Genomic DNA, 16,265 nt, shown 5'->3' on the forward strand with positions numbered 1-16,265 from the left:
ACATTGACATGTCTCTGTCTTTACAGAAAGACAGAGACATATTCCTGAAAAACAAAGAGCAATATTAGGAAATGGAAATACTGTTAGGACATTCTCATAGAGAATGTGTTCCTCTTGAACGCTTTTATGTATACCTTCAATTATAGTTTCATGTAAGAAAAGAACCTCATGGTGTTTTACTTAAACCCAAAGAGTAATAGTATTAGTATTACTAGTAGTAGTCATGGTGGAAGCAGCGGTTGTAGCTGCAGCGTCAACAGCTTTTTCTTCATTTCTTCTTGTTGACATGGCTTAAACAGTGCTATTACAACACAGTGTCTCATCAGTAGTTGTCCTTCGTAATCTGCCATACAAAATAACAGAACAAGTACTATCAATCTATGTAGTCAAGTATTTCCTACATTTTGTCATGGTTATTAGAGCAAGATGCCCTTCTTGTCACCAGCCATTATCACATGTGGAGAATACGTTTTTCTATGCTACTAAAATAAGAGAAATTTTCTGTTGAGACTAAAGAATCCTCTCTACCTAAAATAAGTTTCTCTTTAGAATAGTTCCATCGTATTAAGTACTAAACAGCCAGCAACTTCCCTGAGTACAGCTCAAAAATTTTATCCTTTTTTGTTGAAGTTCTTCCTTCTTAAAACTTTGGACATCAGGAGAAATTCACTCAGTTTAGTGATCTCATTATTAGAATACTCATGAACGCTATGATGCCATTGCTATAATGATGAATCTTTCTAAATCAAAATTAAAGGTGGCCCATTTCTGTGTATATCTGTGAGGACATTCAACAGGGCTGAAGTTGCAGACCTGACTCCAATATTTATCCTGATTGCCCTCTTAAAGTTTGAGTACTTTAACAGATCAGGTTTATACAAAGACAATCGCCTAGCAATTTCAATAATATGAACAGCTATGCCATGATTAAGTTTAAGAAGAAATTCAAATGAATCTTCTAGAAGTTTGATATAAATATATTGATTACTACCATTCTAATTACATTCCATTAACTGGATATTACTTTAGTATTGAAATTCATTATAAGACAAATAACACTTGCAGAAAGGAGAACAAACACCTTCATGAGAATTGCCACTCCTACTCCCAAGCTGTAAAATGGCCCTCAGCAATTGGCATTACTAAATTTTATCTGCAAAAAGAGATATTTTTGACAGCATTTTTTACAGTACAATCAGTTGTTTGATAGGACTGGATATAGTGAGGAGTTAGTATAAGCAGAACATATTCCACCTTCACTTCCAAAAAAGAATTATGAGAGTCAGCTGAAAAATTTATATGCTGATCAAGATTCTTTCACAGATCTGATCAAATGAGATTTATTTTTCAACACAGCTCTCCTTGTAGTCCACATGCTTCTTACATTGGTGTTGCAGTGCTTGGATCTCATTGGTGAAGAAACTTTCATACTGTTGGTCAAAAATGTCATCAACAGCAGATATGACATCATCATCACTGTTCCCAGCCAAGTGTTTTTCCATGCTGGAGAACAGATGGGGCCAAATTAGGGGAATAGCAATGGTGATCAACCAGTTCAAAGCCACAGTCATGTATAACAGCTATTGAAACCAAGGATTTGTGAGCTGGAGCATTGTCCTGATGAAACAAGACCCCTCTCTGGGTATTTGATCTTGATAACCTTTTGTAACTGACTCAGCAAGTTATCATAGTACCCTCCATTCATTGTATGGCCCTTTTAAAGACTGTCAATTAAACACAATGCCATTTGCATCCCTAAAAGCTGAGGCCATCACCTTCCCTGCAGATGAAACAACCTTGGCTTTCTTTGAAGCAAGTGAGGAGGAGCATTTCCACTGCATTGTTTGTCTCTTTTCTCTGGCGCAAAGTGATGAACTCAGAGCTCATCCTGGGTTAGGAAATCTTCATGGAAACCAGCTGAATCTGCCTAAAACAATGACAGAATTTCCCTTGATGTGATCAGGTGTCAGAAGACGTGGCACCCACCAAGCAGAAACCTTTGTCATGCCAAATTCATTTTGCAGAACTCTCTCACAGGATATGCTAATACCATTGACTATTTGATTTATAGTCAATCACCTCTCATCCATCAACATGTGGTGAACATGATCAACGTTTTCCCCGGTGGTGATTGTTGCAGGACATTCAGACCTTTGCTTATCAATCTCCTTCAGTCATTTGTTTATCTTCACCTAATTATTATTATCATTATTATTATTATTATTATTACTATTGCTGCTGCTGCTACTACTACTACTAATATATAGATATATTTAAAATAGATAATTATGCACCAGCAAGCAAAATTTTGAATAAGATATGGGAAAGCCTCTGTTGCATTGCTTTTATACATGTAGAATACATAAATATAAGAACAGTACCCATCCACAAAATTATTTTCCAGTGTAAAACACTGTAAGTATTGAGATATGTTTTGAAATAAGTTTCAAGATGTTCTACAGCTCACATGGAATCTGGTTAAGGTGACATTTTGTGAATCAGTTATTTCTTTATGAATTATCCATTTACAAACGTTTGCACAGATACTTTACAATGTCTAATATATGAATGTGGTGTGATGTGTGTGTGTGTGTGTGTGTGTGTGTGTGTGTGTGTGTGTGTGTGTGTGTGTGTGTGTGTGTTTTGGGTAGTTGGAGGAGTGTAAAATGTATTTCTTGTTCTCTCTTTCTTTTTCCAGCTAACAAACCTGTTATGTTTAAAAAAGTTAGCATGCCGAGCAAAGCTACTTTAGGACAGCTTAAGGATAAGACCTTAAAGGAGTGTGAAAATTCTTGTCAACAATATATAGAATGTAATTCATACCAGTACAATGCTGAAGCTAAGTTGTGTGATCTTAGTAATGTAACTCAATTGAATGATGTACTTAAACCCAATGATGGAAATTGGGATATATATTTGATTAACCCAGGTTAGTAGAGTGCTTCCATTTTATTTATTGTATACCTGTGTATTTACAGATATGTGTGTGTGTGTGTGTGTGTGTGTGTGTTGTTTCATGAGTGGCTATGGTGAAAGAAGTTATGTTGGGTTCATGGCTGAAAGGATTGAGAAAAGACACCTTCCTCTTCATTCAACCACTCATCAACTTTTTAAAGTTCTTCTGAGAAAGGAAAGTGAGGTGGGGGAGGAAAGTGCTACCTCTCAGAGAATTTGTGAAAAGATGAGTGATAGTGACAAAAATGGTTAGAGTGAATGGCCCTGCTCTAAGCATGCACCTGTAGATTGGAAAGCAACTATTGGGTGAGGACTTGTGCTTTTGATAGTCAGGGTAATCCTGGATCTTTTGGGTTCCCTGGTTGGTCCCAGTTGGAGTTTTTCCTGTTTCAGGAGGACCGCATCAGACATGTTATCACATACTTTGTATATATATATATATACTTTTATCACATTTTACCATCCTTTCTAGTTCTTTCTCTTCCTTTTTAAGAAAAGCCCCACATAAATTGTTGACTATCCTTGTGATGTCCCCCTCATCTATGATGCCTCTGTCACTGATTAAAGGAATCATTGTCATTATTATTATTATTATTATTATTATTATTATTATTATTATTATTATTATTGAAGACATCACACACTATCCAATATTGTGATGTTGTTGATTGAAGATATTGTGTCTACTAGGGCTTTGTACTGTCAATTTTCAGCATAATGGCTTGAAAAATTTAATTTTAATTATATATATATATATATATATATATATATATATATATATATATATATATATAAATTCGTCCTGATCTCCTTGTTCTCAGCCACTCCTGGTATACATGCACCACTGATATCAATTTCTCTTTTCTTTCAGCTTACACAAAAGTTGACTGTGGACCACCAAAACGTGTTGTTGGTGCCAAGAAGTCCTACAAAACTACCACCTTCAAATCTAAAGTGACCTATACTTGTCCAAAAGGAGAAAAATTTAAATCAGTATGTAAAGAGGATCGTAAATGGTCTCCTGTAGTGTCTGCTTGTAAAGGTAAATTAATGTAAACAGGTTCTCTTGATGTCTCTGTTTCAGCAATTTTTAAAAATATTTTTTCTTAAATAACTTTGTTAGAAGAAGAGAGGCTGATTCTTTGACAATTTTCATGGTGTTGTTGGCTGGTGGGAGGGAGTGGCTGAACTATCTTCAGACCAGTAACTTCCCGAAATGCTTGTAACAGAGGAGACTTCATTAAACTCATCCAAGTTATGGTATTAATTTCTGTAATAAAATGTAATGAAAGTCGACATAAGCTAGATTTGAACTAAAAACATGAATTAGATTCTGTTAGAACCATTGCCATTAACATCAACAATAATTGTAATTATTCTTCTGTTAAGGAGGTATTCATAGAATCATTTGAGCATCAAACAAAATGTGCTGTGGTTTTAGTTCTGACTCTTTAACTTCAAAATTTGTATCCTGCTGATATCAACTTTGCCCTTTTACGACCAATAAAATACGATACTACTCAGATGTAGGGGCCAGTTTAATTGACCTCATTGTTCCTCAAAGTTTTGACCTTCTTTCAATGTTAGAAATTATTATTGTTGTTGTTGTTGTTTTGTTTTCAATTGTCTCAATCTTACTTTAATTCCAGCTACTAAAATCCATTTTGTGAAAGTGAAAGATGCAGTTCTGGATGTATCTGGGAAAACATTGTTTCACAAGAAAAATGTAACAGCCGATGCTTGTGCTAAAGAGTGTTTGTCTGACGAAACTTGTTTGTCATTTGAAATAAAGAAGGAAAGTGGAGGATGTTACTTATCAACACAAACTGCCACTTCCTCCAAGAAAATGAAATCAAGCAACAGCAGAGATTACTACCAACGAATAAAATGTAATTATTCTTAGTATTTTATCATTGGATTCTCTTTTTCTGAAATTTGTGATACCATTTGTACTTTATGATGCATATATATATATATATATATATATATATATATATATATTTGTCTATATACAACCATTTCTGTGAAGACATTGACAGGGTTACCTAAAAGATCGGTGGTAGGAGTAATTAAGGCATAGCTGGAAACTGAGATAAAGATGGTAGTAAAAATATCCAAGCATGTCCAAAAGATAAAATGTAAATAGAAGAGTGAATGGGGATAGATTCAGAGAAGTGAGGTGGGGTAGAGGCTGCAAGTGTTTGGGAGCAGAGTGAGAGAGGTTAGACAGCTTGTGGATGATTATGGTGAATAGGGAACAAGGGTGGAGCGATGATTGATGATAAATATGATTTTGAGGGAAGGGGAGAGGAGGTGATGACTAGTAGTAAAGAAAGGGTGAAGAACATCAGAAATGGTGATAGATGTCCTGCAACTACTACCACCAAAGAAAACATTCATCCTGTTCACCACATGGTGATGGATGACAGGCAATTGACTATAAATGAAATAGTCAATACTATTAGTATTTTCCATAAGAGAATATTCTGCACAATAAACTTGGCATAACAAACTTTTCTGCTTCGTGGGTGCCATACCTTCTGTCACCTGCTCAAAAGCACTCCACAATGATCACATCTCAGGAAAACCCGACATTGTTTGAGGCAGATCCAGTTGGTTTCTTTGAAGGTTTCCCAACTCAGAACGAGTGTTGGCATTACTTGGAATCAGAGACAAAGAGACAATCCATGCAATGGAAACACCCCTCTTCACCTGCTCCATAGAAGGCCATGGTTGCTTCATCTGCAGGGAAGGTGACAGCCTCAGTTTTGTGGGATACCAAAGGGCTATGCCATGAATGGAAAGTACTATACCAACTTGCTGAGTCAGTTACAAAAGGTTGTCAGAACCAAACACCCAAGAAAACTGATGAGAGTGGTCTTGTTTCATCAGGTCAATGCTCCAGCATACAAGTCCTTGGTTTCAACGGCTGCTGTGTGTGACTGTGGCTAAGAGCTGGTTGATCTCCCTTGCTATTCTCCTGATATGACCCCATCTGAATATCATCTGCTCCCTAACATGAAAAAACACTTGGTTGAGAACCAGTATTGCAGTAGTGATGATGTCATATCTGCTGTTGATGACTTTTATGACCAACAAGATGAAAGTTTCTTCACCAATGAGATCCAAGCACTGCAACACCGATATAAGAAGTTTGTGGATCACAAGAAGTGAGTTGAAAAATAATCCTCATTTGGTTACATTCCATGAGAGTATTTTGGTCAACCCTATGGACTATTCAGCCAACCCTCATATTTGTTTTAAATAAATTGTACATTTAAAACAGTTATGCATTGGATGCTATATAATTTCTAATTTGTGTGTGGGAGTATAAAATATATTGTTTCTTTCTTTTTTTTCTAGCCAAAGATGATCTTTTGATAATTAAAAGCACTGCCATACCAGGGCATGATACATTTGAGCGGCTGGAAAATGTGAGCTTAAAGGAGTGTGGTCATGCTTGTCATCAAAATCCAGGATGTAACTCTTATGAGTATAATAAAAAAGATATGCTCTGTGATCAAAGTAATGCAACTCACTTGACTCAGGACCTTCTGCCCAATGCATGGGCATGGGATACTTACATCATTAACCCAGGTCAGTAGAATGTTTTTATTTTTTTGCTTTGTGTGCTTACATGTGTATGTGTTTGTATGTATTTACATATACATACTTGTGTGTCTATAATATATATTCTTTTATTCTTTTACTTGTTTCAGTTATTTGACTGTGGCCATGCTGGATTACCGCCTTTAGTCAAACAAATTGACCCCAGGACTTATCCTTTGTAAGCCTAGTACTTTTGTTATCAGTCTCTTCTGCCGAGCTGCTAAGTTACGGGGATGTAAACACACCAACACAAGTTGTCAAGCAATGGTCAAGGGACAAATACACAATGGGCTTCTTTCAGTTTCTGTCTACCAAATCCATACACAAGGCTTTGGTCAGCCCAAGGCTATCGTAAAAGACATTTGCCCAAGGTACCAAGCAGTGGGACTGAACCCAGAACCATGTGGTTGGGAAGCAAGATTCTTGCCACACAACCACTGTGTTATATATATAGTTATATATGTACATATTTAGGAAAGTGGGTTATACATCATTAGATGTACACCTGACTTTCCTATATTAAATTAGAAGTGAACGGAACGCAGAACTCCAAACTGATCAACAACAACAATATTTATTCATGGTGGAAAATATACAGCTTCCAATTGTCCGGTTTCTGAGTAGCCTGAATGTAGATGTACTGTCCCTAGAGATGAATCGTTGGAGAGACAACTTGCTTCTTCCACACTCAATGAGAGCTTGTTTTAGACCGTCTTGCTTGTTCGCTGTCTGGCGTGGTAAGAGACAGAATAGAAGCGGGAACGCTTGGATGTTGAAATCCACGCATGCATGGTTAAGGATGCAGCAATGGCAACTATGCCTTTTTGGTGCCAATATGACGTCACTACACATATGTAGTTATATATGTATACAGACATATTCTTTTACTTGTTTCAGCTATTTGACTGCAACCATACTGGAGTAGTGCCTTGAACAATTTGAACCCAGAACTTACTTTTAAGCCTAGTACTTCTTCTATCGGTCTCTTTGCTGAACTGATATGGGGACATAAACACCTCAACACCAGTGGTCAAGTGATGATGGGGGACAAACACAGACACAAAGACACACACACATATATGACATGTCTGTTATCAAACACTCATTGAAACCTTCTTTTCAGTTGCTGAATAATATCCTCATTTCCCATGTCCCCTTCCAAATTTTCAGAGTTGGCACTGTCAATGTAGGTACATTGAAAGGTAGGTCTGGTGAGATTGTTGAGATGCTTGAACAGAAGCATGTTGATTCATGTTGCATTCAAGAGATAAAGCAGAGGGGTGCTTCAGCCAGGTTCCTCACAGGCAAGACACATAGATATAAATTCTTCTGGGAAGATAATAGTGGCAGAGTAGGTGGTGTGGGCATACTTCTTGCAAAGAAATTGGTTGATAGGGTCACTGTGGTAGCCAGAGTGTGTGAAATAGTACTTAAGCTCAGGCTGATTTTGCAGAATAGTACAGCAACAATTATCTCTTCCTATACCCCCTAAGTGGGTCTACCAAATGAACAAAGGGACCGCTTTTGTGATATTCTTCTGCAAGCTACCTCAAAGACAAATGGCAATAATCTCATATTCATGGCTGGCAATTTCACTGGACATGTTGGGCAGCAGCCAGGTACCTTCCATGGTGCACATAGGGGCCATGGAATTGGTTCTCAAAATGGAGAGGGGACAAGGCTAATGGAGTTATGTGATGTGAATAACCTATTGATTTGCACCAACTTCAGGAAGCCAGACAGCCACCTGATAACCTATCAGTTGAGTGACCACACTAGCCAGATCAGTTACATTCTTATCAGACTGAAAGATACATGGTTGCTCATAAATGCAAAGACCTTCCCTCGTAAAATGAGCCCCCACCCTCCAGCATAGATTAGTCATTAGGGACTTTAGACCTCAGGCTAAAATACTAAAATAAATAAAAGAAAGGAGAGGAGGCCTTTATTCCACGCATCTCTCTCTGTCCCAGTGAGACAACCCTTCCCTTTAGTATGAGTAGACGACAGTTTCCTGATTTCCCAGCATTTGCAATGACTATAAACAAATCACAAGTGCAGAGCTTCAATAATGTTGGTATCATCCTACCATCACCAGTATTCAGCCATGGGCAACTTTATGTTGCATTGAGTAGAAGTTGTAATAATATTAAATGTTGGTAAAGACCATCTATAAGAAGGTGAACCCATTGCTCGTAGGGTTTTCACTGGGAACGTGGTGTTGAAGCAATTACTGAGATAAAGGTCGTAATGATTTTATTTTAATTTTATTTTCTGTATCATGTGTATGCCATCATTTCTGATGGCACAGGTTGCACTAGTCTTTAAATAAAACTGAATAATGACATACTTCATTCAGTATCTTTTATTATAACACTGTCGTTATCTCTTTACTCTCATCCTGTTCCTAATATTGATATAAATTTATTTCACCAATTTCAGTTAACTCAGAAATCAAATGTGGACCACCAAAAGACATTGTTGGTGCTGAGAAGGACTACAAATCTACCAACTATAAATCTGAAGTGACCTATACTTGCCCAGACGAAGAGGCAATAAAGTCCACATGTGAAAAGAACAACAAATGGACTCCAGTACCACCTATTTGTAACGGTAACATAAATAGCTTCTCTCTTGTTATCTTTGTCAATGTAATTTTGTTTTATTTTTGCATTAGATGATGTGTTTGTCAGAGGAGGACCAGCTAACCCTATGACAATTTCCACAGTTATTGTAACTGGTGGAAGCTATCCTCAGAGAGGAATATATCCTCAGACCAGAGACCTCCCCCCAAATACTTGTAACAGAGTGCATTCCATTAATTCTACCCAAGGGCAAGGTAATGCTATTAAATCAAGTGATGGGTAAAGTGTGCTAATCCAGAACTGGAAGTTTGAAATCTTGTTTCCTGTAGGCTTCCACATAGACCTTTCTCTCCAATACTTTTTGTCATCATCCAAAATTCTGTACAGTATAATGCTCTGAATCCTTCCTTACTAAAACTCGGCAATCCTCTGAAACAGATTTCTGATGCTCTTGCTATCTTCCAATCCACCACCCTTAGTTATGATAATCCTAATAATGATGGTTCCTGATTTAGGTTCAAAGCAAACACTTTTTGATAAATGTTTGTTTTTTCAGTACCACAATCCCTTCAATTTGACTAGTATATTATGTTATATATACCTGCAAGTAAAATTGACCTCAGCAAAACATTACAAAATCAGGAAGCGATGGGTTATAATTCTTGCCATGATTAATTATATCTAGTTACATCCTTTTACATCATCGCTTCAGATCCCAACAGTACATACTTCACCTTCCATACTTCTGAGGTTGATGAAACAAGGGCTATTCAAGTATAGCAGTTGATCTATTTTCAGATATCATCACTGCAGAATTTGTGGTCTTGTGTTTATGTTATAAATTGTTAATAATATCAGTTGCTTCAATTATTATAATTATTCTTGTTAAGAGTAATGGATTGACAGAATCAACAGAGCATCAGACAAAATGTGTTGTGTTATTTGTTCTGGCTCTTTCACTTCTTAATTCAAATTCTGTTGATGTTAATTTTGCCTTTGCAGGGCCAATAAGATAAAATACCACTCAAGTGTAGAGGTCAGTTTAATCAACAAACTTCTACCTCATAGATTTTATCTTCTTTTTATATTAGAAATTAATATTTCATTGGTTTAACTTTAACTTTATATCCAGATACTAAGAAACAATTTGTGAAAGTAAAAGATGCCGTTCTTGATGTGATGGGGAAAAAATTGTTGAAAAATAAGAAAGTAACAACAGAAACCTGTATAGAAAAATGTTTGTCTCATAAAAATTGTTTATCATTTGAAATAACAAAAAGTGGAAAATGCTTCTTATCAAAGAAAACTGCAGCTACCTCCAAGAAATTAAAGTCAGCCAAAGACAGAGATTACTACCAACGAATAAAACGTAATTATTCTTTGCATTTTATTACTGGAATTCTCTTTTCGATTATTTCTGAAATTTGTGATTCCATTTGTATTTCATAATATATAGACAACCATTTCTGTAAAAACATTGACAGATTTACCTATAAGGGCAGACATTGGTGGTGGTGGTGGGGGGGGGGGGGGGCAGAGAAGCAGCAGCAGCAGCAGTATAAGCAGTTGTTGTAACAACAGTTTTCTCTTCGTTTGTCAATGTTGGCATGGCTTAGGCAGTACTGTTACAGCACAATGTTTTGCCTCTGTTTGTCCTACATAATTGGATATACAAAATAACAGAAAAAGTAATACCAATCTATATAGTTGTGTATTTCCTATATTTTGCCTTCGTCAATATGGCAAGATGCCCTTCCTCCCACCAAACATTATACCACATGAAGAGAGTACATTTTTCCATACTTCTAGAATCAGAGAAGTTGTCTCCTGGGACAAAAGAATCCTTTCTACTTAAAATAAGTTTCTCTTTAGAATAGTTCTATGGTATTAAAAACTTAACAGCCAGCAAATTCACTCAGTTTGATCTTCTGGGTTTAAAAGAAAGGCAAGCCATTTCCCTGTATATCGACAACGAACTTTAACTGGGATGAAGTTGTAGACTTCACTATATTGACACATTAGATTTATACAGGGACAATTTCCAAGAAATTTCAATATGTGCAGCCATGCCATGAATAGATTTACGAAGAACTTGATAGGAATCTTCAAGAAGTTTGATCAAAGGCCGGATCATCCAATAAACAATGGCATTTATTCAGTGGTCAAATTAAATGACCAACTCTTGGAACTGTTTGGTCTGTAAAGTTTGCCTCACACACCTTTACAGTATATTTGATTTCTGAAGATTTTACTGCATAGTGTTTGATACATATCTCAACCAAACTGGGTGATGAGTGTGTGGTTGTCAGTGTAACTTGTGTTGGCTTACATAAACAATATCACTGTCATGGTATTGGACACATTGGATAAAGAAGTGATTGATATTATACAGAGAGAGTGCAAGGTGTGTACACTTAGAGCACCACTCTAAGTGTAGCCCTGTGAGTCAGAGAACTGGAATTGTAATGGACACTTGTTTTTGGTTTTCAGGGAGATCTTAGATGGTAGGTTCATCAATTGGCCCAAGGTGTCCTCCTGCATCAGGAGGATCACATCACTTTCACCTTTTTATTTTTGCAATAAACAAAGTGGTATCAAAAAGTTCAAAGGTTATTGTTTTAACACTGCCATTGAGATCAAGAGTGGATCACAGAAGGTCCTCGAATTGCTTACAGAAAATAACTTCCAGGCCCGATTCCAGGAATGCTGGGGCCTGTGTATTGTTATGCAAGGTGACTGTTTCAAAGGAGATAATGTTAAAACTTGAGTAAATAAGTTATTTTTTATTAAACATAGCTAATCCAGCAACTGTTTCATACCTCCTCATATACCATCTATACTTCTACATCATTCCATTCTATGTAAATGCCCACATTTTAAGTCCATCATTAAATTGTCCCCACATCTCTCATTCTTGAGGCAAATAAAAGAAATCACAATCGTCATTGTCATCATCATCATCATCATCATCATCATCATTATTATTATTATTATTATTATTATTATTATTATTATTATTATTATTATTACTATCATCATTAATTTGACTCAAGTTTGGTCTTATTCTTAGCATTACTGATATGGGCAGCGAGTACTACCTGTAACTTTCGGTATCCACTAGCTTTCAGTAGTCTTTCAAGTTCAGGAACATTTTAATACAACCTCGTATAACAAATACACCACATGCATTGTAATGTTTAGTGTGTGTGTGTGTGTGTGTGTGTGCATCTGTTTCGAGTATGGATATAAAATCTACTCCTTGTTTTCTCTTTCTTTTCCTTCCAGCAACAGACAGGAAAATTATACTTACTAAAGTTAGCATACCTAGGCAGGATGTTTTAAGACAGCTTAAGAATGTGAACTTAAAGAAGTGCAATGAAGCTTGCCATCAACAACCAGACTGTAATTCTTATGAGTACAATGAGAAAGAAAAGGCTTGTAATTTGAGTGATGTGACTCATTTGACTGATAAACTTAAACCCAATGATAAAAATAGGGATACTTACATCATTGATACAGGTCAGTAGAGTATTTCATTATATTTTTATATACATGTCTGTGTATCTCTATATATATGAGTGTGTCACATATATATATTGGAAAGTGTAAGGAAACAATTTAATCAGCCCTCTTCTACCTCAAAGATTTTGGCTTTTTTCTATATCAGAAATTTATATTATTAATGTTGTATTTCATTGGTCTAAATTTTATTTTAAATATAGAGGTTGACAATTTTGTGAAAGTAAATGATGCCTTTCTTGATGTACCTGAGAAAAAATTGTGGAAAAAGAAAAACGTAACAGCAGAAGATTGTAAAGAAAAATGTTTGTCTGACAGAAATTGTTTATCATTTGAAATAACAAAAAAAAGTAAAAAATGTTACTTATCAAATCAACTTCCATATCCCTTCATGAAATTACTGCCAACCAAAGATAGAGATTACTACCAACGAATAAAATGTAATTATTCTTTGTATTTTATCACTGGAATTTTCTTTTCCATTATTTCTGAAATTTATGATTCCATTTGTACTTCATCATCATCATCATTTAACATCCGCTTTCCATGCTGGCATGGGTTGGATGGTTTGACAAGCTGGCTTTGCTGTATGTTTTGGTATACTGGATGTCCTTCCAAACAACAACCACCCCAGAGTGTGGGGTTGGGGTATGCAGTGACTGGTAGAACTTGGGCCAGTAGAGGGGGTAGGGGACATCAGGATAGCAATGATACAGTGAGCAAGGCAATGAAGACAGGATTGGAAAGCAAAAGATATGCATAAAGCATCAAAAAGATGAAATGTGAGGAAGAGGAGAGATGTTGTTTGGTTTGTTGGGGTAGGGTGTGGAAAAAGTTTTGTTGCTTTTACATGTAGGTGGAATGCACAGTGCTCTCAGAACTCAGTTTCATTGAAGTAGGCAGGTCTTCTCAAGAACCTCATGTCACCAGACATCTCAGTCCATTGTCATCTCCTCTATGATGCCTAACATCTTAAGATTAGTCCTCACTACTTCATCCCATGTCTTCTTGGGTCTCCATCTTCTACAGGTGCTATTCACTCTCAGTGATCAGCACTTCTTTATACAGCTGTCTCCATTCATACACATATGTCCAAACAAATGTGCTCTTCTCTCTCTTTTGTAATAGCAGCTGCAAAATGCCAACAAAAGTACTATGAGATAGACATCTCTAACAAAAAAGAGATGTTAGCCCAGGCCCACAAACTCATAAAAGAGAAAAAAACCTAGGCTAACCTTGCACTCCCAGCCAAAGTGGAGGCAGAAATTGAGAAGAGGATCGTAAAGTATAGGTGCATCTCAGAGCAGTCTCAGAGAGCAGAACAACCCTCCCACTTTCAGGTGCCCGACGTTTTGGTACCATCTCAGTCCTTTTTAAAACAGAAGAGCTGGTCATGAAGCATTCGGTGGGACCCTGCAAAACTGACCAGCTTATAATCTACCCATCCTACATGGGCAGAAGAACAATAAAAGTTCAAGTATCTGGAATAACACCAGGTATCAACATATGGTGGCTCATGGGATGTGTGATCGCAGAGGGTAGAAGGCCTCATTGCTTTACTTGTGATGAAGCAACACACCTACAAGCGCTCTGCCCTCAGCAAATAAGTACAAGGGTCCCGTTGGAGAAGTCAACCATAAAAACCAACACCTCACAACCAAACTCAACAACCCCCCCTCTCACAAACAAGCACACAGAAAAAGATACATATACAAACACAAATTCACTTTCACACAGAGAGGAGGCTGTTGCTGCAGACACTAGTTCTACCACATTGAAGAATGATGATGAGGGGGAACAGAGTAAATAAAAATAAAACGAAAAGTCACAGAAGTGAGACATCTTGTCCTGCACCAAAACAAGATGTCAAAGAAGCACTCATACCCACAACAATTGCAGATACTCAGACAACTCCTACATTATCACAATCATCAACTAAAGCACCAAAAACCCCACTGCAAACTAAAAAAAATCCCAAAAGGTAACTCACACCACAAATACAACAAGAACAGCAACAAACAATGACACGGGGGGGGGGGGGGCTCTGCCAGTTCATGATAAGCTCTACAGTCAGACGGGTTTGTATGAGATGTATGCAGAGCAACGAAACTATTCTGAAAACTCTCATACAGTGTCCATGCATTGCTGACTTGTGGAGCTTTGTTGAACAGTTATTGTCATGTGTAGGACAGATCTAGCTATCATCTGAGTCTATCAGAAAGATCTCGCTGTCTCCTTTCTTTGGCCCGGAAGGACAAGCACTTTTTCTGTCTGGTGGCTATGGCAAAAGGGGTCGTGTGGTGGATACAATTGAAAGGTTTGAAGACAGATACCTTCCTCTCCAGCCAAGACCTCATTGACTTTTTCAGGTTCCATCTGAAAAGGATAGTGAGGCTGGAGAGGGAGGTACTGTCACCCAGTAAGTTTGTTGAAAGGTGGGTGAATGTGGCCAGAATAGCCCATGTGAATGGGCCTATTTTAAGTGTGTGCCTGTAGGCCAGATAGAATGAGGAGGAGAGGGGTGCTTACCTTATGTTCCTTTGGTGTTAGGGAGTCCAAAGTGTGTGAGTTTCCTTTGGTTACCTCTCAGTGGAACTCCCCCTTGTTGCGGGAGTACAGTATTGGTTTAATCTCCTTGTTAATTGTTGTGGGGTTTTTTTTCTGTTTGCACATTTAACCCCACTGTCCCTCATCTGTGTATCATCCTTCATGCTTTGTGTCAGCCCTGGTGGCCAATAGAGAATCATCATCATCATCATCATCATCATTATTATTATTATTATTATTATTGATTTGACTCAGGTTTGGTCTTATTCCTGGCATCATTTATGTGGGCAGCAGGTACTACTTGTAACCATAGGTACCCACTAGCTTTCAATAGTCTTTCAAGTCCAGGAACTTTTTTTGTATCACCTCATGTAACAAATAGGCCATTTCAGAATTATGCACCACATGCATTATAATGTTTAATGAGTGTGTGTGTTTGTGTATGTGTGTGTGTGTGCACGTATGCATCTGTTTTGAGGGTGGGTATAAAATGTAATATTTATTTTCTTTTTTTTCTTCCAGTTAACGGTCACAAAATTAAGCTTTCTAAAGTTAGCATACCTGGGCAGGATGCTTTAAGACAGCTTAAGAATATGAGCTTAGATAAGTGTGATGAAGCTTGCTATCAACATCCAGAATGTAATTCTTATGAGTATAATGAGAAAGAAAAGCTCTGTAATTTGAATGATGCTACTCAGTCAACTGATAAACTTAAACCCAACAATGACAATTGGGATACTATCATCATTGATACAGGTCAGTAGAGTATTTTATTTTATTTTTATGTGCATGTCTGTGCATGTCTTGTGGAAAGCATTGGCAATGATAAATCATATTACAGTACTTCAGACTCATGGAGTGCTGTGCATAAAATATATTGTGCTTTTTGTGTGTGAGTGACAGCAGAGTACTTGAGAAGAACCATACATAATCGCAGCAAAAATGATGTTCTAAAATCATTTCATTTATTCTTGTGCATGCTAGGCTCTGCCCCTAAGCTAATGCTGCTTCATCAAGCATTCCCCAAATCTCATTGCACTAACTTCACCT

General features: G+C 37.1%; 1 protein-coding gene across 1 annotated transcript in view; it reads left to right on the forward strand.

Annotated features, from left to right (window-relative positions):
- The window catches only part of LOC106869402 (uncharacterized), a 109,943-nt gene that overhangs the window by 55,793 nt on the left and 37,885 nt on the right, over positions 1-16,265 (forward strand). The window contains exons 37-45 of the mRNA XM_089358261.1: positions 2,699-2,929; positions 3,827-3,997; positions 4,605-4,844; positions 6,319-6,552; positions 9,007-9,177; positions 10,282-10,518; positions 12,435-12,668; positions 12,872-13,108; positions 15,738-15,971. Of these exons, the coding sequence (XP_089214387.1) occupies positions 2,699-2,929; positions 3,827-3,997; positions 4,605-4,844; positions 6,319-6,552; positions 9,007-9,177; positions 10,282-10,518; positions 12,435-12,668; positions 12,872-13,108; positions 15,738-15,971 (1,989 nt within the window). The remainder of the gene's footprint in view (positions 1-2,698; positions 2,930-3,826; positions 3,998-4,604; positions 4,845-6,318; positions 6,553-9,006; positions 9,178-10,281; positions 10,519-12,434; positions 12,669-12,871; positions 13,109-15,737; positions 15,972-16,265) is intronic.

This window comes from Octopus bimaculoides, chromosome 10 (genome assembly GCF_046866305.1).
Source record: "Octopus bimaculoides isolate indiv1 chromosome 10, ASM4686630v1, whole genome shotgun sequence".
NCBI lineage: Eukaryota > Metazoa > Mollusca > Cephalopoda > Octopoda > Octopodidae > Octopus > Octopus bimaculoides.